Genomic DNA, 23,619 nt, shown 5'->3' with positions numbered 1-23,619 from the left:
AGGAAATTAGATGCACTGGACAGCAATATACTGCTTACCACCAAAAAACGGAAGTATAAGTGAAATTGGTCCTTTTATTCTCATCTTCTCATTTGTACAAGAATACCTTTGAGAATACCTTCATATCCTTATTTTCTTCAATTTGACTGCCCTTAATTACATGGTGGGTGTCTGGTATTTGTCATTTTGCAATAAACTCTGGTGCATTTTCTTTATTTCATTAATGTTGAGCTGACAGATTTGTGGAATAAATATACTACAAGTATCCAAGTTGGATGTAAAAGGAAAAGATATGAATTTGGTAAAGATGTGGGAGATTTTATTATTTTTTCCATGTAAAACAATATCCCATATTGTTTTACATGGAAAAAAGAATAAAATCTCCAACGTCTTTACCAAATTCATATCTCTCAGTAAGGGAGTGATCTTGTGTAAAGCAGTAGCAATATATGCTTGAATTTTTCAAGAAATAAGCAAGAAATAAAAGTTTGCTGTAATGAACAATGCAGAAAGCGCTACCTCAGGGCTACTGATACGCGGAACCCATTTTTCAGTAAGCCACAGAAAACTGTGTGAAATTGTATAAAATCACAGATTTGTGGCCTTGATGATTTTGTCAAACTAAAGCTTTTGACAAATTTGTAGGCCTACAGGCTGTAGCATTATCACAGATGGCATTGTACAATCCTCGTATGGACATTTTCTAGTGAACTTGCTGTGATCGTGATATTGATGGAACTGACTGTTGACCTCTTTTACTTCTACCTTCTGTGATTGTGAAAAAGTTGGTTTCCTTACTCTGACCACATGAGTGCTTAAAATCATATTAATGCTGTACCAACAATAGTTCAATCTTTAAGAAAATTGCATGGAAGGCATACGTCAACTGCACAGAGACTGAAAGGGCTCCGTATATCCCTTTTTCAACTGACTTTTCCTCCCATGTGAGGTAATGTCATAGAAATACTGCCCTGGCATGTAATGTTAATGTACTGGCCATAGCCCGTAGCTACTTAAGATGTCAAAAAAAAAAAAAAAAAAAAAAAAAAATGTACTGAAATTTGTATACAATTTCATTGTATGGTGCCAGTGTCAAATGTAATCTAAGCTTAACTGATAACATGTCACTGGTGTACATGAATTGATCCCATTGTCTTGTAACTTACCAACAAATTATGTGAGGTACACTTATGGCACCCTTGCTTTCATGGTGACTCATTCCCTCATTATTGTCCCTCCCGGCTCTTTATTACACATTATCAGGAAAAAAGTTGAATGGGCACAATGTCAAAATTGTTGCTTAGTTTATTCTGTATTCAGATCGGTCATTCCTAACTGGAATTTTCAAAAATTTAAAATTTACAGATCTGTTATGTATTTCATGTGCAAGCAAATAAAGAACATCAAAAGTACTCATGTTAACTATAAACCTGGTACAGGCTTAACATGAAACTGCCATGAATTTATGGTACAAACTTAGTCAACTATGCCTACCACAATTTTTATTCAATTTTCTTGAGAAAATGAAACTGACATAATTGATAGGTATGTGAACACTCCTCTAACTCAAAAAGAAATGGGACTTCATCATTGCAATGTTCAAAACCCAATAGTATTTCAAATAAGACCGACTCTGAATTATCTAACATCTAATGGAGTTACACATACATAACTGATCTCTGCTGATAACAAATTGAAGACACCTGCACACACAAATTAAATGTAAGGATTTTTCATTGGCCACATTTTGCATTCCTAATTTTATTTGAAAATGAATGGAGGGTTTTAAGGAAGCAACCTTCAGATGTTTCTTTATTGAGAAACAAAGCAGCAAAGCTGTCAAATGTACAGACAAAAAGCACCAAATACAAGTGCAGAAAATAGGTTGTCAATTTTGGTGCAATAAATAATGCTTATATCAAAGTCAATCAACACCAAATTTTAATCATGCACAACAGGTAACATGGACAATAAGAATATATGAGAGTTCAAATCACATAATGAAAATATCAATATGTAAAAAATGATGACTGTGCATAAAACAATATTACATAATGCTTAATGGCATAAACACCAATGCTATTGCCTATGTGGAAATACAGAAAATGTTACTTAGACCCCATTCCCAGAGATTAGATCGATCCAACTAGATCGACCTAACTCCCTGGGGGTTCACATTAAATAGCTGTCAGCCGAGCGGACACGAAAGTTAATTACCCCCTTACAGCTTGTAGTAGGCGGGACGGACATTTAAGCCAGATTATCTGACAGTAATCTAGTGAGACTCCCCATGGGGATAGATCGATCTAAAATCTATGGGAATGCGCCCTTATACAGAGCTTCAGCTGAATGGGAGTGAAAAGTCACATCTTGAAAATGACAGTGTTTGAAAAATAAAAAAATTAAAAAAGAAAACACAAAAATATACCAATTAAGCTGCTATTCAAATTTTAATTTAGCTGTATTAACATGATATGAATAACCCCATTGAGTTTGAGGATAATAAGGAACTGTTATTTCCATGGCGACGACAGACTCAGGTGACAGCTAAATGTACAGACACGTGTCTGAACATAAAAAAATTAAAAAAGCAGAAATGTGCTGAGCTGGCAACTCTGCATGAGATCACCTTTCTCATTTTTAATCTGTAATGTTTACCTCAGATTAATCCGACATCCTGGGGTGAAGTTACAAACATAAACGGTATCAAATCCAGGAGAAGCACACCTAAGATAAGTCATAAGTATGATGATATTTGATACTTTGGACAAGAATCAAAACACATAAATCATTTAGCCTAAACAGAATAAAAATACATAATAACACTATTGAAAAACAAGAAAAGTTGTAAACCATCATATAGATGTTTTGGGCAGGAATACTTTGAGAATCTGCAGCCTATCTTTGAAACTGATTGTATAAGTATTGTTAACTAATATTTTGGTTCGATGCTAGGACTTTCCAACACATTTGACTTTATCACTATAAGATTCCACATTGTTCTGCACCACTCCATTTACTTCCACTGCCATCCCTTCCTCACTTCTTCCTTTCATGTCATGTGACTTAACAGTGGAGTCCCAGCCACAGGTGTAGAGAAATCCTGTTGTTTGGCACCATGACACACCACGAACAAAGTCAGTATGAGAGGTATCACGATAACTGGAAAAAGATATAGAAAAAATTAATGAAGCCTTATTTTCTACTCTCTGCTTTTGGTATGTATGACCACCAAAATTAGTTTCCATATCAAAATGCCATATAGTATTATATAATATACCATACATCCTGTCCTAGCTAATAATATCAATAACAACAACAATTAGGTTTATCACATGCTTTTTTTCTTGATCAGAGATATTCAATGGGTGTATCCTATGAGACAGAGGGATCAATGGTCTGAGGGTTCACTTGTCCATAGGCTTATTAGTATTGATCTTTAGACTATTGGGATACGCTTTACATCAACTAAAACAAAACTTTCAGCATTATACAAAAAGGGGTATGGAATTAAACTTAATCAGAGAAACATAATTACCCAAAAACAAGAATTACATTTCTCCTAGTTACAGATACTTAGATTTGTTGCATGTTCACCAAATTGTGAGGAAGCACTTCATAATCACATAATGGCCGTCACTTGGGAAAAGCATGATGGTTGGAAATGAACTACATAGACACCTTTTAATGAAGTGAGGAAATTATTCTATTGTCGTATCTTGTCAAATTGCCATGAACTTATCAGCTGACAGACAACGAAACCCGATCCTAGCTGACAGAAGAGACTACCCATGGGAGTCGTTAGCACAGTGGGTTCTTAACATTTAGGTTTGTTACTGGAGAGAGGAAAAAAGTCATCTGTCTGTGTGACAAAAAGAAAGTTGTGATTTATTGTGAAACAAGGGAAATTTGACCATGATTGAGGAAGGGATTTTCTGCAGTGGGTAGAATTTTAAACATCAGAATATCTAGAGAATTACGATTGGCATCTGACAAATTTAATAACACAGGAAAGGCTTATTCAACAGGCATTTATAGTTGAGCCACACAGGTCTTTAAAATATTATCAATACTATAAATTATCTATTACTATTTGTCTGTTTGATGTTTTTCAATAAAGCATTAGAAAAATATAATTAAATATATTCCACATTATAAATTTAACAAGCTTTCTCTTGTTTGAGACCATTAAAATCTCTGTCTGCATTACACGAAGGGGATCATCTGAGATATCTTGAAGTCTCACAAATTAGCATAAAATAAAGCAAGATTTGGAGAGAACCCTTTAATTGTTTTTGCATAAATTATCAATTTTCTTCACAGATGTGTGTTGGGGCGGTAGGCCACACGAGATCTCCCTCTCTTGCAACTGTCAATGATGATAGGTATGGACACGACTTCAAAAAAAAAAAAATAAATAAAATAAATTTAAAAAAAATAAATAAAATTAAATAAATACATAAATAAATAAATAAAAACTAAAACCGTACTTTAGTTCTAAAAATCATCTTTAAGTTTGAGAACAATAAATGAGTTTTTCTTTAATGATGTTAACAAGAAAAGTGCATGACAATGTCACACAGGTGATGGCTGAATATCCAAAGAGCATCTTTCCATTAAAGTAGCCTGCAGTAATTAAGATGGAAACCCTAGACAATGCATGAATGCAAAGTTCAATTTTTTTGCTCATGTGTAGGCAACATAACCATTGGTGCACAAGTTCTTATCTCATCATTACCAGGAAACAAATCACAACTCATGAAAGGGAATTTAGACTGACGTGGAACTGTAATCTTTCAGTGTGTGATGCCAATGTAATGAAGTTATTAACACTAAACCATCATTTCAGAGGGGGTAATAGGGGGTTTCTTCCAAAAATATTACACTGCAATTTCTACCATCCTCATCCATCTGTCAAATCTGAAAAGTGGAAAGAATAGCCACTTAATATTCAATTATAGATACTTAGTAGTTTGTCTTCAATAAAATAAATAAACAATTATTTAAAACAACATCAAGTAACTGTCTGATATTCCTGATTGCCCAATCTGATACCAACACAGAACTTAACAGAACCTAGCCACTTCCAAGACATGATGCATGGACCATACCTTCAAAATACACAAAAAGCAAATTCATGAGAATGAACATTGCAAAATTTCCATAGTGTTCTATTGCACATTCAGGGTGTGCACAAAAGAACTAGGTGTTCAATTTTATTTTTCAATTACAGCTTCCACCCAGTAATTTCGCAAAGAAAATTAATCCATATCTTGCACAATGTTCATATGAGACCAAGAATGATGTTATGAATGCATGTAACCATTTGCACGTGGCACAATCATAGCAAGTCATTAGTAATCTTAATCAAAAAAAGATCATGCCAGATGGAATAATTACAGAAAATGTGGTTTCTCTATTCAATGAAGGATGTGATATTATGTAAAAGATTTTGGTACATGCATCTCTGCAGACAAGTTAGTAAAGCCATTAATAACACTGCCAATGGTATTTGGTAATATGTAAGAATTAAAACAGAAATAGAAGCAAAAATATGACTAAGCAATTTCAAAGAGGAAATGATTTTTACAATTTTACAAGATGTGTTTACTCATGCTTAAATGTCACATGATAAACAGGTGCAATCTAGGTTTTCTCCCAGATTGCTTTGGTCAATTTCCATAGGATTTTGAAAGATCTATAAGGATGTTATGGAAAAAAATATAAATGGTAGAAAGGACTTTATTATGTGAAAGATAAATTAGTAATGATAATAGTATATTTTAACTGTCCACGAAAAAGAGATCTACTCATGCTTAACTTTAAATGAATGATGCCAATGGAATAATTAGAATGTTCTTATGAGAAGTTGGGCATTTCTATGTAAGTACATAAAGTGATGCATGATTTGTTTAATAAGAAAAATTATATTATCTCATTCCATTCATTTTGTTAATTCTATATTCTTGCCATGATCAAACTTTATTTTAATGGTTTCTTTAAAATCTGTTATTTCTAAACATAATTTAACTCTCTGGATATATTGTTCTTGGTAAACATCTGACACAAAATAATCACATAATTCACACATATTAATATAACATCAATTCATTTCATTAACTGCTCACTGAAGGAAAAACTGTGGTTTCATTTCCTGTGAGTTATCTACTAATTTCCCTTTTAACTTGCTCTATAATGAACTACCATAAATTCACAAATTTATGAAGATGTCAAAATCTGCATGGAAACAATTAATATGCCTAACCAAACATAAAGAAGTCTGGTATGCAAACTGATTTTACAACATGTCTGATCAGATATGAGGAAATAAATACATAAATTTAAACAAAAAGGAACTTATTATTAGAACAAAGTTGGAGCAGTTCAAATATATAGTATTTGCTCAAACAAATTCCACAGCAAAACTATGAATTGGTCAATAAGCTATAGCTATCTCTCCAAGATCTACCCAGATATTATGATTGGCAGATATTGCACACACTGCAAATAACAAAATGTGCACTAACATTTGCTTAATAACATATAGCCAAGTAACATGAGTGTTTTACAAAACTAAGTAGAATAAGAAAAATACAAACAATGGGTTAGTAAGTCTTCATGATCAGAGCTTATAAAATCCTTAAAAACAAATTTTGTATTTTAATGCAATCATTTAAACACTGCAATTCTACAAATTTCACTTAATTTGAGAAAAGAGACAATAGCAGCATCTTAAGATAAATCACACAGAAATGTAGCAGCAAAGAAATATCTCTCTGCAAATTTTTTTCAAAAATAAGTTTATTGTGATTATGAATACATTTCTCATTGACAAGATACAACAATATACATCTTTGAATCTGTCAGCCTTTTTTTCATGAACATTACTTTTAACTGAGTGGGGTTAATTAGGTGTTGTTTGATCACTTTGGCAACTTATGTATAATTCAAAACTAAGAATGATTTCATCTTGTTGCAGGACTCTTAACTTAATCATCTCATGAGGCCATATCAGTGTCTAGACATAGACATCACATACTGATCCAAGATAGCTCATAATCTTCCCGTTTTTCCATTCCCATCACGACTTATCTTTTTACATCAGTATGTAGATTCTGCTGTGTGATTGGTAAAATCCTATCATATATACCCTACATATGCACATTTCAGTAATTAATCCATGCTTTAGTTTTTCATTATGCAAAATTCATTTTCAGATCTTGCACAAATCTTCAATTGTCATTGGTTGATGCAAAATTCACAGAGATTGTATCTGGACCAATCAGGTCACCAAACAGCATTTCTATAATTGAGATCAATTGAGTCAGTGACATTCTCCCCACTGTCACAATCTTCAGTTTAAATGGTGTGGCACTATCCTTCAAGAACAGAGTGCCTTGGAAAGTGCTGCCTGGTCTGAGCTAGTTCCTGCCAAAAAGTAAGCTGAGGACTGATCATAACCTACAAGGTAAGGAGCCACTGCTCAAATACATCACCAAACTTCTTTTTTAGTTCTCTTAAAATTAAGAACCTTTTATTTACTTTATCACCAAAATGGAAATCTTAAAATAAACACAACTTTCTGAATATTTGAAGAATTCAGAAAAAACAGGAGATGGGTAAGTTCTGTTTTTTTGTCAAAAATTTGACACTGTTTTTGTATTGATTATGTATAGCACAAAAGGCTATTGAGTAAAACTTAATAAGTGATGGGATAGAGATCTGATCATCCTTTTCATCCAGCCTAGAACTTCCAAATTCACTTTAAAACTCATCCGTTTTCAACCTCATCTTTTCCTGATAATAAAATCTTCTTGAAAAATATCACGTCCAGTTTCTCTCAGCTAACAGTTGAATTAAGATATACATTCAAGCGATATCTTAACAGTAAATTAAGCTGAAACAGGGAGATAGCAACCATTAAACAGCATTACTTATTTGAAGTACCTCTCAAATGCACTTTTAGATCCTAAACTCCCCTAATGACCTAAAACAAAGAACTACTAGGCTACTTTTTAGATCTGTTTAATCACTAAATCAAAAAAAGAGCTTTCTTAGCAAATTCATCACCAGAATCTGACATAAATGAAATAACTCATCTGAAAAATATGTATTTTATCTATCACATGTTGCCAGTATCTTATAGCAAAGATCAAAGAAATCTGTAGCACGCAATGTAAACTCCTGATGAAGGATTCATCTCCATATTTCCCCAAGGTAGCACAGGTGATACATCAGCCATGTTTATTTAACCCTTTGCTTACATTAACTTCAATTACAGTGTTCCTCCTTTTGATGAATCTATCATATAATTCTTTTAATGAACAGTACTAAACCTCCTGGCAAATACCCATCTTTCTAAAAGTGATAATTTTTGTTTTACACCAAGGGACTTTCTACAGCCAATTGCAGTGCCATCCATTTTTATTTCCCTATAATACCAGTCAATGGCCTTGCTTAAAAACAATCTTTGAGAGAAGTGATCAGCACACTTATTCCCTAGCAAAATTACAGGATGATTGAACTGTGTCTACTTCTAAAAGTTAAAACTAGACCATTTTTATTTAAATCATTCTGAAAGTGGCTGCAGTGCTAAACATATACCAGTACCAGCCTTATTTAATTCACATATATATATATATATATATATATATATATATATATATATATATATATATATATATATATATATATATATATATATATATATATATATATATATAGCATGAATATTTTTTCAATTAAAAAAAAAAAAAACATTTCCAAGAGACTATCAACTGCACTAACATCTTTTAAATCAAAAACCCATTTCTAACATTTTTAGAAAATCTGCAGGCACAAGATCAACCATAATGGTCACATGCATGTGCATACAAAATCACAATTTATCTCTATAAAGCCACAAGGTGTTTATAGAACTGGGAATTAAACATAGGGGAAAAAAATCAAGATTGTGCAGGGGCAAATCAGTTCAGCAGGAAAGTTTTCTTATGCTCAAGTGGGAAGTCTGCCTTAGGAGAGATAAAAATACATTGTATTAGAGCTTTTTACTGAAATGGAGCTATCGCCACCTGAGATTACAAAACTCCAGTTCAAGCTGACAAATGTGCAGACATCTTAGCTTAAATATTAAGAAATGTTCACTGTATAACTACACTTGTAAATAAAGCCCTTTGTATGATATTTTTCAGCTTTGATAAAAAGTTCTAACACACACCTTTTTATGCTCATAAGTGGCCTGCATTTTAGTTTTAGGTATGCATGTAATCTAACCATGCCCAGTTTCAAACTTACCCTGCATTGAGGGCCTACAAGCAACCCTAACAAGATTTATCTTGATCCAAGATACAATTTGAATGATACAGTATGTATATATATATATATATATATATATATATATATATATCCACAATACTGGGTAACAACATTTGGACATGGGCATCAAAATTTCAATATGGCGTCGATCTTGTGAGCACGCTTTCCGCTTAGAATATTTATTTTGCTTTATATTTATAAATTTTGGAAAAGGTAACATCAAACACATACAAAAATTATCAGGAAAGAGTACACTAAGGCTTCATTCACATGCAATGTCTATTTTCTAAATTCTATTTTCTATTCGCAGTATGTCTTATGATCACGGTCTGTGCCCTGAATATCCCGTGGCGTAGCGCGAGCCAGTTACTTATACAAAGCTGTAATTAATTCTCGGCTGTGCTCGGAGGAGATTCTGATACCTTGACGCATGCGCAGTAGGAAGTTAGCGAGTTAATGGCGACCGCAATTGCTTTGAACTTGGACCTAAATAGGAAAGGTCTCTTATTATGTCCATGCTTTGAAAAATGTGTTTGTCGATTTTGTGCAACAACAAGACGAAGAAGATGAAGAAGCTATACACACGACAGATACGAGTGCAACCGTCATGATCCAATGGCAAGCGTATCAGAACCTCCTCTGAGCACAGCCGAGAATTAATTACAGAAAATAGACTTTCCATGTGAATGAAGCCTTAACTTCACAAAGTTGGGAAAGCACGCTGTGATCCTGAATTGGCGGTCAAACAGCGATGACATTAAATCGTCTCTCATGTGCATGCTTTCAACTTTAAATATGCATCATATTTTGCTTTATATTCATAAATTTTGAAATATGTAATATGAAACACATGTAAAAATTATCAGGAAAGAGTACACTGAACTTCACAGTGTTGGGAAAGCGCACTGTGATCCTGATTTGGCGATTAAACAGCGATGACATGAAATCGTTTTTCACGAGTTACATCAGAGAGGCAATACCACCTGCGGATATTGTACCACCAGCTGGAGTAAGCACATTTGTATGGAAAACAAAAAAAGAGGGCACAGCCTCCAGTGTTGTGTTTGACAAGCTCTACAAAATGCAGTTAAGTTCCCAGAGAGTTCCAAATTTCTTTATTGAAAATTACAATTTATAACAAAATCATGGAGAAAAGTAAGAGGTCAAATCCAAATCTGTAAAGTGCGGTTCATGGCAAAAAAAAAAAAAAAAAAGGTCAAAGGTCAAATTCAAGGTCACAGGAAGACTGTCAATATATGAATTCCTATTCAAGTTCAGCAGTAACTATGGGAGTATCCCTGCCAGTTTTGAAGATATAAGGGGCAGAAAATTTGCGAAGTTCCATACGTGGTGAAAAGTAGGTCAATTTCAATTTCAAGGTCACAGTTACATTGCCAGTAAATGAGTTCCTATTTAAGTGCAATAGTAGCTATGGGCGTATCTCTGCCATATTTGGAGATATAAGGGATGGAAAACTTGCAATGTTCAGTTCATAGTGAAAAGGGGGTCAAATTTCAATTTAAAGGTCATAGTTAGATTGCCAGTACATGACTTCCCATATTCAAGTTCAATAGTAACTATGGGTGTGTCTCTGCTAATTTTTTAGTATTTCACATTTTATTTTCACCACTGAATATTGCAATGTTGTACTTTTTTAGTATTTCACATTTTATTTTCACCACTGAATATTGCAATGTTGTACTTTTGATATAGGGCAAATGGTAAACCTTATGAAAAAACAACAACAACATTTTTTTTGCAATAATTTCTATTTTTACAAAATCTTGGCCCGTTTGAAATAAAGCTCAAAGGGCAAATCCAGTCAACCATCTGTAGTAAGTTTTTACATAATTCCTTCGGTTTGGGAAATATTAAGCATTAAAGTTTGCAAATTTTGGACAAGGGGGCACTGTGATGATGGCCACACCTAGACCAGTGCACCAACAGAGCCCTAATTTACGTGGAACGAGGTGAGTTTATGTGTGACCTAAATCCAAGAGATGGGTACTCAGGCCCTTGTAGTCTAGGAAAAGTAGTGGTAACGGTGAAATGGCAGCCGATATGGCAAATACGGCGAACGAGATGGAAGTAACTCGCTCGTGCTGCCAGTAATTACGCCGCGGGATATCCAGGGCACAGACCGTGATAATAAGATACCGAAAATAGATTTTTAGATTTTTAGAAAATAGATTTTCCATGTGAACGGAGCCTAAGTCTCATTTAATGTTCATGTGACAGAGTCATAATGTCATCAATGAAAGTTTCCACTATTTATGCTAGGTTCCTGGGCTGAAAATGAACAGGGAAATGAAACAGACACGTTAGTTTTGGTTTTGCTGTCATGCGTGTCTGAAAGAAATGAAACAGGATTGGGTCATAACATCTGTGATTACAACCTCAGATGACAGGATTTCCTTACACGTTGTTTTTATGAAAAGTGGAGTGTATTTCTGGTATTTAAATCCCAAAAGTGAACAATACATATTGTTCATGTGTATGGGAGATCATCATTTTTTGTACTGAAGTGAAAAACAGAAATGATGGTAACGCAAAACCCTGAGAGGAATATATGGTGTAGGGCATTGGATAATGTCATCCTCTGAGAAAGTTTATCAAATTATTTAAAACTAGACCGAGGTCTATCAAGTACTTGTACAGAGCTAACTAGTGATCAGTAACCATTCTTATTATACCTAATATTATGTGTTTATAGACTTGCCTGCCCTTTGAAAATGTGGAAAACATTTACCAATGGGTTAAACAACTTGGGTGCACATTTTATTCCATTCACTACCTACAGTATATCAATCACCATCATCTATTTTCAGACATAAATTTGATGAGATCATCTTTAATGTCACCTAAGTTCCTTTCTTGAAATTGCATCCTGAAATACAATTTAGTCATGGTAACATTGTTTGAAAATATCGAAAATGTTTTTTTTTTTCATTGATTCTTTAAAAAATTGTTTAAAAACTTGATTTGATTTTCCTATCATTTTGCTTTGGGCCTTAGGGAAATTACATTTCTTGGCTCGGTAAAACATTTTGATAGTTAACGAAAACAGTGTCCCAGAAATCCATTTTATGTGTGCTGAAAGGCATTCCTTTCAATTACCCACTTTTTCTTAATACCATAAATCTGGTTTTGTAAATAGCACAAATTGGCAGATATATGCAATTGACCAATCTGTCTTAAAGTCATCTCAAATCATAAAAACTGCATGTAAAAGACATCAAAAACAGACTATATTCGTTTAACATGTGACTTGGTCAATCAATATTTCCTTAAATATGACAAGGGTTGTCTATTGTCAGTTTACGTGAAATCATCTACTAATCTACAAATCTGAGTGCATTTCTAGAAATCTGTAGAGCAAGATCAACAGTGGGTATCAAGGGCAATCTACCTTGGACTGTTCATATTACTTTCTTCCCCAGCAATATACCCGAGGCCTGTTTCACCAAAGATCTTTGAATACGTACCAAAATTTGGTCAACTCTGACTGGAGTTAAATCAAAATTAACACACTCACATGGAATACTCAAGTTTTGATTGGCAAATTGAGATTGTTTGTATAATTCCAACAAAAAGAAGATCAAAAGGAAAACAAAAGCAACCTAATGCCGACTTGCATGAGTGACCCCTCTATAAAGCCAGTCAATGTACAGCATAATCTTCCCTATGACATAGCCTTCCAAAATCAATAAGTTCTTGAAAATGAGCAAAATCAATTTTAAGGCAAATTAAAACAGATGTAACATGCAAGAATACATTATGCTTAACAACAAAGTCAGCACCAAATTTTAATTATGCTCAACACGTTGGGTATAATATGCTGAAAAAAAGAAAAAATGGCCCGATCATGCTGATTTTCAAACTCTTCTCATATTTTATGAATATTCACTTATCGTGTTATCATTGAAAGTGCATGGCCAGAGTAATGACAACAGGTGGTGTCAAATTTCAGTTTCTCTTACTCTAAATGAAAATCATAGCAATTTTTTGCATTTTAAGTATCAAGGTGGAGTGTTCTTTTACCATTTATGCAACAGTTTTTTTTTCTGTTGTAAACATGACATTTTCAAATGATATAATGCTGATTGTAAATCTTGCTATGTTTTGATACAAAACACTTGACCCCTTCTCCTTTAAACAAATGAAATGTCTCTAAATCCTCAGTGGCTTTACTTTGAATTTCTCCAGATCCTTGTTAAGTTTTATCTCACACCCCTGAGCCTTGAGGGAAATCTGAGAGGTCTGTTATTTGAATAAAGTCAATTGTGCATGGGCTTATGGAATATCAATAGAAATCTTGGCAGTCTGAATCATGCGTCAACCATAAAATCAATGATGGCTTATTAGGCTGATGTTTATAGTTTTCATAGCATTTTACAACATTACTTTGGCAATTAATGTTTAAAAGTTGCCAAATATAACTTTAAAGTGGAAGAGTATAGACCCATTTTGAAGGTAAAAGGGTATTAGACTAGCCCAAGATGCACAGTTCATCGATATAATGCTAAATATATAGAAGCAGAAGGGCATTTTGATTTAAAAAAAAAAAAAAAAAAAAAAAAAAAAAAAAAAAAAAAAAAAAAAAACAGGTATTAGTCACCTATTCAATCAAATATATATCAATTAAGTATACCTGAACTTCTTGAACCCCTCTGAAAATTGTTGGAAACAAATTGCCAGAAACATGGAATTAACTTCCTTATCCCCTTAATTTCTACCATTTTTGAAAATTTCATACAAAATCTTAAGATAAACAAGACAGCAAAGCTGTCAAATGTACAGAAAAAAAGCAGGAAATAACAAAAAAGGCTACTGTCAATTCTGATGCAAAAGTACATTATGTTAAACTGCAAATTCAACATCAAATTTTAATTATGCTCAACAGGTAATACCAATGTAAGTAAAATGTGAAGCATAAGGCTTCAGGCCCATGGGAGTTCAAGTTCACATTTTGAAAATGTATAACTTCCAGAAAAAGAAGTCAATTAGACTGCTTTTCCAACTCAGGCTGCATTTTAGTCCTGTATTTCTTTTTTGAACGTTTGGCAATCATAAGTAACATGGTTTTCCCATAATGGTCATCATGGCAGCAGCACCCAAAATGATGCAATATTACATAATGGTTAACAGCATAATGACAATCAATTTTCAATAATAAAATATACGTATCATGGATTTTCAGAAAATGTGACTAGCATGGGTCTTCAAGCCTGTGGAACTTCAAAGTCACACCTTGAAAATGCCAATATGTGAAAAATTAAATTTTCACAAACAAACTGTTTAACTGGCAAAAATAATTTCCAAACAGATTGCATTGCCCACTGAAGCTGTATTTTAGTCCCATGTTTCTTTCCTGTAAGTTTGAAACAGTAAGTGACATGGTTTTTCTTAAATGGTCATCATGGGAGCAGTGCCCAAAATAGGGGTTTCTTCAAATTTTGATGCAATATTACATAACGTTTAACAGCATAATGACCATCAATTTTTCATAATAAAATATTAGTATCATGGATGTTCAGAAAATGTGACTAGCAAAGGTCTTCAGGCCCATGGAACTTCAAAGTCACAACATGAAAATGCCAAAATGTAAACAAGACAGCACTGTTCTGAAATGTTTTTTTCCCCCATTTTTAACAATTTTTAACATAAAACAAAATTAACAGTTTACTGCCATTTTTATATGATCAACTAAGAAAATTGATGAGATGGGAAAAATATCAATAGAGCAGTGTTAAATGTCCAATTTCTTCCATTCTGAGATTCTGAACATAGTGAATGATTGAATCTGACAAACTGCAATGATATGAGTTTATTTCCATTTTTGAAACTTTATTACACAATACACGATAACAAGTTTACCATCATTTTTACAAAATCAACTAACAATGTTGTAAAGATGCAGGAAATGTCAAGCAAACACTTTTACGTATCTTATTAATTAAATAATGAAACTGTTAACATGCCTAAGAATTGAATCTGAGGAAATGTGAAAAAACAGCAAAACTTCTAAAATAATGGCCCGATTATGCTGATTTTTGAACTCATCCTGCGTTTTAGCAGGATTGACCACTCCTGTGAGTTTAATGACAATTGGCCAATCTGTTTTTCTTATATTGTGGTTACAGTGTTGCATATATGCTGAAAAGTGAAAAAAAAGCATAACTACTAAAATAGTGACCCCATCATAAAGCCAAAAAGTAAAACTGCCTTCCACTTATCGTGTTTACAAGGAAAGTGCACGGCGACGACAGACGCAGGTGATGGCAATATGTACAGACACATCTGTGTCTGTACATAAAAAGGGGATAATTAAGCTGAGAGCATGGAATCTGGTCGAATAGAGCCGAGATTTAATTACTGTGCCCCTTGTCGGGTATCGGCCGGATCTGATGTTAACTTAACGCAATACTAACTGCCGCCGATCGATTACGATCGCAGTTCAATTCGTCCAAGGTTCAAGGTCTGAATATACGCAAGTAAACGCGTGAAAGAACGAACTCAAGTCCCGTGCAAAGTTTCTAACTATCAAAAATATTTAATTCTGATGTATAACATGTATTACAATCGTCGTGTCTCATTGAGGTCTCACATCAATTCTCTCGAATAACGTTACCCACCTAGCTTACATGCAGGTATACAAGTAATATGATTAAATTAAATTACCGGTCGCTCCTCGACCGTCTGAACCAAACTTAATTGAATTAGAGGTCACTTGGCCACCTCCACATCCTTCTAGGCAGTGACTGATCAAACTGGCTTCGATTAAACAATGACAATAAACTTCATGAACAAGATTCTGCCTACACTCTTACGAAAGTTCTAAAACTACATTAAGACATTTAGGGGTCCCTGACACCCTGTAAGGATGACGTGTGGGGAGGCATGTGAGAGGCGGAAAGACCATTGTAGGATTAAGCGGTCTTTCTTTCATGTAGGGTCTGCCATATTTGAGCCTTGGACCATTCTATTCTGAATGGCCCCTAACTTCATGCTCCAGATGCTCAACTTGCATTAAGTAACATAGACAGAGATGTACACTACTCAGGACCTAGGTGTGGAATCACCCCCACTGACAAATACAAAGGGTGCGTCTGGCAAGGAACGAGTTCTTTTAAATTGCTCCAAATATCACAGGTTTCTTTTCAAAATTTTTATAACAGACTACTAGGGCACACTATACAGTACCATGTGAGTAGCTAGTACCATGTGTGAATCTGAATGCACTTTAAACTGCTGAAGAGATTACTTCAGGGCCCATGCACTTCATGTTTTACAGAGGTTTATAGACACCCAAGTTAATGCTTGAACTTTGTTCTATGATCATTAACACATCATGTGATGATCAATAATTTAAACTTCCACTGGGGACTACTGAATCACACTATATTTAGAGACAATAAACTTTTTGCATTCCCAAATGTGAGCACCAATATGTACAGCATCGTAATATAGATAGCATGACCAGCCCTGACACCACAAACACAAGATAATGTATTTCCCATGACAAGGCACTAATCTATATAACTTATCTCTTTCAGGAGGTAAATATCCTGTAAGTTGAAGGACTCTGGTCGGACTTTAACAAAAGTCACAAAGAGGAACCTCTGCCAGATTTTTCATCAATTGGGAACAGCCTAACTTTGAGAGAACATGCTGGCTGGCTATAGCGGGAATTAATCTTACTACAAATTTTTACTTGGATTCATCTTGCAACCAATGACTGCCCAGTCACTAATTAGGATTAAATATATATACCTGTAGCACTAATGATATATATCCCTCAATGAACTTTACAAGGTGAGGCAATTTCTCAGAATTCAACCCATTTGTGCTGACAAGGTGAACTAGAATTACTGGGTTTGTTCAAGAGTGAGCATTCATTAGTACCTGTCAAGAAATATTTACGGGCGGAGCACCTGGCATCTTGTAGAGCTGAGCAGCCAAGGACTTGTAAACTTTGTTACACTGGAGATTCATAGGCAGAGAAAGGGAGAGATTCTAAACATTATTTCATAGTAGATAAACCAGCTGTAAAGTAGATAACAAACCTTGTCATCTTTAATTCTTACTGATCTCATCTTGTATATTATCAACTCCAGTCATCCAAATAAGTGAAGTTTAAGGACCAGAAGAATTGATATATTTTGACAAGATTACACTGGGTTTAACAGATCTGCAAGAGGAAACTGCTTTTTCCAAGAAACTTTAATGATCCTAGCAGCAATTATAATTCACATCAGACCAGATCCATTTCTCATCCAAGTCTCTGTGGAAATGACATCTTCTGCGCCTTCTCTCAGAGGATTTACTGTCTAATTCACAGCTTCCTTCAGGTATCACAGGGTATAATCTAGTTGCAGTATTACCCTAAGTACTGTTATATCATCCATATCTAGTGCAATAACACTGTTATCAGTTTAGAAGTTTGGAACAGTGTTTCCAGTTTTATAACAACAAGTTGCATTGCAGAGAAGTGGCACTAAAAAGCAAAAACAACTGAGATGACAACCCAAATGATGTATAATGAAAATGACACAATAATCAGCAGCAACACAACAGTTGCAACAAACAGTGTGACATACAGCGAGTATAAAAATTTCTACGAGAATGCTAAATTTGCGTCAACAGTTATCTGTTTTCCCATAGTATGTGCAGTAGGGATTGTTGGCAACATTCTCATTTTGTTTATTTTGCCAAGAAGGTGCATGAGATCTTCTAACACCTGTTACCTTATTGGCATAGCAGCAGCAGACCTGGTTCTCTTGGTTGTTCAAGTACCGCATCTTATTGGAGGAATAGCCTCTGTCAAGGAGGACAGAGGTTTCATTACTTTTAACTCATATTATCAGCTAGCAAGGTAAGTTTAAAATTGCTTCTTTTGTCAAAAATGAATGAAAAACACCTAAAACGAACCTGGTTTAAAGTGTCATCAAAGTTGCAAATCAATAAGGACTAAACCCTTAATTGTAAATTAATACCAAACACTTGATTTACAGTTGTGCACACAAAATTTAAGCAATATGGAGTTAAAGAAATAATTTCATTTCCATTGCCATAAAAAACTGAAAGTGAATCTGGTTGTACAAATTTGGAAAAAGACCTGTGATTACCAATTTTCTCCTGATCCTTCCCATCATTTACCAAACAAACAACTGTGCATATCAATGTTTGTCTTCTTCAGTGTTAACATTATATTTACTCTGTATCATAGATACTGTGCATAGGTCATTCTGTAGTGTCACATGTGACATGAATCCCGTCTCTAAAGAGAGGACAATGACACAGAATAACAGTGCAACTAAAGCAAACCATGAATATCTTTTAATTAATCTAACCTGAACTAACATACCTTCTGTAAATCTTTGAAGCAAGCCACTTACCAAAATAATTTTCATTATCTTACAAAATGATGTTTAATTTTGTTACTTTTTTTACGTGTGGGCTAAAATCTATTTGACAACTGTGTCCTCATGTTGAGAAAATATGAACAGAAAATGTCATAAATTTGGCAAAAGGGGTTTTATTTTTAACACCTTTTTGCAATCATATTGGATATAAAAACGGACATAAACAGGATGTTGACTGGTGTTACAGAAATCTTATCTCCTCAAAATACTTGGAGATAAACAATGTAAATAGCTTATATTATAACATTATAAAACTCATTCTCTACCATTCTTTTAAAGTCATGATAAATTTAATTTTAGATTTGGGTTTTAAACATAAGGTAAGGTTAACTTAAAGAACATTTCAAGTTTTAAGTTTGATTGCACCCATCTATTATGTAGTCCCTCAATAAAGGGTCACCTCATTTCATTTACATATATGATATTCTCTACTGTGAATCAAAAAATAATTTTATAGAAAATTAGGCAATTAAAGACAGATGACCTGTTACTAGTTATTTTTTCATTCACTCCCTAGTTTTTTCATTTATGTGAAAAATGTATAAAATATATTTGATTTTTGGCTTTGCAAAAAAAAGTTGAGCATATTACTGCGAGTAATTGCCTTCCCTCTTTTCACCTCTCATTATTCTTAACACGCCCTTCAGTTATTAGCTGCTACGTAATTGTATAATGGACTGAAACAGTTCTGGTTGAATCCCACTGCTAATATTCATGGTTTCCTGATGGTTTATCTGTAATGCAATAACCAGAGACAGGATGCAACATCCCTACAGCCTTATCTAACGGACACTTTTACTGTGCTTTACAACGAAAAAAAAAAAAATATTATAAAATAAAATAAAGTGAAATATAAGGATATATCAGTAAAATCAGACAACTACTGCTTTTGTTTAATCATACTCATTGTCATTAAAAAAAACAGAGACTAAATTTGAATGTAAAAATGGATTTATTAACCATTGGTAAGCATGGGAAAATTGTTGTTTACCCCAGGAGAATTCTTTTTTTGGTCAAAATGAACAGTTGTTATCCCTTTAAGTTAAAACCCATTGTATAATCAGATAAAGATGTCCTGTCTTGCACTTTCAGATATGGGATCTCTAACATGTGCATCACATGCACAGGCTGGTTGACCATAGCTGTGGCGGTAGAAAGATTCATTGTCATTAAACGGCCACTGAATGTGGGGCAGATCTGCACAGTACCAAGAGCACGGTGGATAACAGCAGGGATTTTTCTAGTTTCAAGTGCTCTGTACATAACAAACTTTTTCGAATTCACACCAAACTCGGCAGCACCGAATGGGCCACTCATGTTGATGACCACCCTGGGCAAAGATGATACTTATAATCAATATATATTTTACATGGATACTCTGGTAGCTGCTTTTATCCCTTTCATTTTGCTCTTCATCTTCAATGCATTACTCATCTACCACCTGATGAGGCACAGGCATGTCCGCAGGTCTCTTTCCTGGCAGTACAAAGTTCAAATGGCCAAACGCAAAAAAGATAAAGACACCCAACATGTTACTCTGGTTGTAATAGCAATCATTGCCATGTTTTTACTCTCTCGGTCACTGGCAATTTACTTAAATATCTTATGTCTCGTCTATGGCAGAACGTATGCTTTTGATACTGGACCACAGCATCATTTAAACATGGGCCTTAAATACATCAGTAATTTGCTGGTTAATACAAATGCCAGTGTGAATTTTATGCTTTACAGCATTATAAGTAGTAAATTTCAAAGAATATTTTTGGAATCTTGTGCATGTGAGAAAAAGAAAAGAGGTTATACATACACCTTTACTGAGAATCCAATTTCCTCAGTCTAAAAGTTTTTAGTGCTGCATAAGTGATTTATAGTATCAATTCACAAACCATAACTTAAATGTAAATTAAGTCTTTTTCTGAAAGAAAGAATAAACAACAAAACTAATCTCTTGCTCTGAATTAGCAAACTGAAATTTGGCTCAGGAAATTTCTTTCACATCATCAAGTTTTAAAACTTTTCAACAACAAATAGCAACATTAGATGAAAACTACAGATGTATTTGTTATAAAGTCTTCTAATTATAAAAACAGACATTTTGATAATATTTATGTATTTTAATATTCACAATACTTAAAACTCTGTGTAAGTTAATATAACTAGCTGAAACAGTTAAGCTTGTCATTAGATGTGGTTGTGTCTAGTTATTCATTATATTAAAAACCTCCATGTTGTGATGTCAAGGTTTTTCTAAATATCCACCTGGAAGAAGTCCTAGAAATTTTAAACAATTTCAAATTCAATATGGCAACTTATTCCAGATGTTGTTGCATAGAAAAAGTGCTTTCCTCATTGTTTGTGCATGACTTATAATCATTTATTAAGGTGCCTATGATCAGATATTTTTCATCCATAATGTAAAATTAATTGCTCTGATATCTGTGTACTTAGAGATAATGGAGTCTGACTTATCTCTGTGGAGTGAAGATTAAATATAAATCTTGGTAATGACATAACAAATATATTATGCCATACAAAGACTGGTTGAAGAATTTAAGCAACACGTTTACTTTAATGGAGTAGCATTCCGATTCAGATAAATGTTCAAACTATTATATTTTGTATTAAAAGAGTGTAACATTGTGAGAGTTGACAACAAAGGTATTGACTATAGTCAGTATAAGATAAATAATACAATATGTTCTGGTGAAAATGGACATCAGTTATGTGTTTTAATAAATTTTGTTAAAGAATGACAAATCACAGAATATAAAACTAGCACTGCAAAACTATATTTGATGTTCACTATATTTTGTGTAACTTTAATGTATTTGCTTGAAGAACTGTTATAAGGTATCAATATATTATATGTCACAGTAAAAAAATGTTGTGGGAACTGTTCTTGTGTATATGCTAGAGAAGTATGAGATGTAGAATGTAAAAAATAACTAAGTAAATTCATAGTTATATGAAGCTGCTACTTATTCTTGTTTCTTACTTGTTTATCAGCTTATATGAAATTACTCCTAGATTAAGGCTTCATTCACATGCAATGTCTATTTTCTAAATTCTATTTTCTATTTGCGGTATGTCTTATGATCACAGTCTGTGCCCTGAATATCCCGCTGCGTAATTACTGGCAGCGCGAGCCAGTTACTTTGAGTTACTATAAGTAACTGGCTCGCGCTGCCAGTAATTACGCCGCGGGATATTCAGGGCACAGACCGTGATCATAAGACATACCGCAAATAGAAAATAGAATTTAGAAAATAGACATTGCATGTGAACGAAGCCCAAGTCTTAAATTGCTGCACAATATTTTTCTGTATCTTTCAAGTATAAACCATTAGGCTAAGTTTGATATTACACAGCAAAGTGGTCAAATATACAGACACTTTACAGAAAAAAAGCCATTCCCATCGCTTCATTTTAACATAAACATATGCATGTGCCAGTAAACGATGACTTTGATGAATATCATTACATCTTCGCAATTTTTGAAATAAACTAAATGCTTTAATTTTTTTAATTCTGTTCACTGGGTATTAGCTGTGATGAGACTTGCCTTTTCTAGAATTTTTTTTGATAATTTGGAATGTTTGCAGGATTTTGAATATCAGGAAAATATCTTTTAAACAGATTTTCGATGAACTAATCTTGCATTTTAACCATCATAACAATTCAAAAACAATATCTAACCTTAAACATAAAACTTCACCTTTTCATATAAAAATATTCATAAAAATATATTTGTAACTAGAGGATCAGAGAGGCGATACCGCCTCCGAATATTGTACCACCAGCTGGAGTAAGCGCGATCGTATAGACCCCCCCACACACAAAAAAGGGACACCACCACCAGTCTATTGCTTGACAAGCTGTAAAAAATGCAATCAACAAGAATTCTCAAAATATGCAAAAAAATTAATAACTAAAAATGGTACAATCAATGTTCAGTTCATAGTAAGGTAGGTCAAAGGTCAATTTCAAGGTCACAGTAAATTTCCAGTATATGACTTCCTATTCAAGTTCAATAGCAACTATGGACCTATCTCTGCCAGTTTTGGAGATAAAAGGGAACCAAAATTTGTAAACTTCAATTCATGATAAAAAGTATGTCAAAGGTCAATTTCAAGGTCACACTTAGATTGCCAGTATATGACTTCCTATTCAAATTCAATAGTAACTGTGGGCGTATCTTTGCCAGTTTTGGAGATAAAAGGGAACCAAAATTTGCAAAGTTAAGTTCATGGTAAAAAGTAGGTCAAAGGTCAATTTTAAGGTCACAGTAAATTGCCTCTTATGACTTCATATTCTAGTTCAATAGTAACTATGGACCCATCTCTGCCAGTTTTGGGGATAAAAGGGAACGGAAATTTGCAAAGTTCAATTCATGATGAAAAGTAGGTCAAAGGTCAATTTCAAGGTCACATTTAGATTGCCAGTATATGACTTCCTATTCAAGTTCAATAGTAACTATGGACCTATCTCTGCTAGTTTTGGAAAAAAGGGAACAAAATTTGCGAAGTTCAGTTCATGGTTAAAAGGTCAAAGGTCAATTTCAAGGTCACAGTAAATTGCCTCGTATGACTTTCTATTCAAATTCAATAGTAACTATGGGCGTATCTCTGCCAGTTTTGAAAATAAAAGCATTAAAAAGTCGAAAAGTTCAGTTTATGGTGTAAAGTAGGTCAATGGTTAATTTCAAGGTCACATTTAGATTGCCAGTATATGACTTCCTATTCAAGTTCAATAGTAACTATGGACCCATCTCTGCCAGTTTTGGAGATAAAAGGGAACCAAAATTTGCAAAGTTCAATTCATGATGAAAAGTAGGTCAAAGGTCAATTTCAAGGTCACATTTAGATTGCCAGTATATGAT

At 33.8% G+C, this 23,619-nt stretch overlaps 2 protein-coding genes across 5 annotated transcripts in view; one reads left to right on the top strand and one right to left on the bottom strand.

Annotated features, from left to right (window-relative positions):
- LOC106166409 (methylosome protein WDR77) overlaps positions 1-23,619 on the bottom strand; it is a 52,698-nt gene that overhangs the window by 2,825 nt on the left and 26,254 nt on the right. Inside the window, exon 9 of one of the 4 annotated variants that reach the window (XR_015331929.1) lies at positions 2,659-3,162. The exons of 1 other annotated variant lie outside the window; for it this stretch is intronic. Coding sequence is in view for 2 of the 3 variants with exons in the window: in XM_013544968.2 (XP_013400422.2) it covers positions 2,952-3,162 (211 nt within the window). In the remaining variant the exon portion in view is untranslated. Of the gene's footprint in view, positions 1-54; positions 3,163-4,603; positions 4,921-23,619 lie in introns of those variants that run through there. 2 more of the 4 variants (XM_013544968.2, XM_087001111.1) reach the window with 2 other exon arrangements.
- LOC106166408 (FMRFamide receptor) lies at positions 7,297-21,721 on the top strand. Its single transcript, XM_013544967.2, has 3 exons — positions 7,297-7,468; positions 16,872-18,190; positions 19,833-21,721. The coding sequence occupies exons 2-3, from the start codon at positions 17,835-17,837 to the stop codon at positions 20,578-20,580; spliced, it is 1,104 nt and encodes a 367-aa protein (XP_013400421.2). The 5' UTR covers positions 7,297-7,468; positions 16,872-17,834; the 3' UTR covers positions 20,581-21,721.

The sequence above is a fragment of the Lingula anatina genome, chromosome 1 (genome assembly GCF_051362555.1).
Source record: "Lingula anatina isolate TDL-2025a chromosome 1, LinAna3.0, whole genome shotgun sequence".
Classification (NCBI taxonomy): Eukaryota; Metazoa; Brachiopoda; class Lingulata; order Lingulida; family Lingulidae; genus Lingula; species Lingula anatina.
This window is presented reverse-complemented; position numbering and strand designations above follow the sequence as displayed.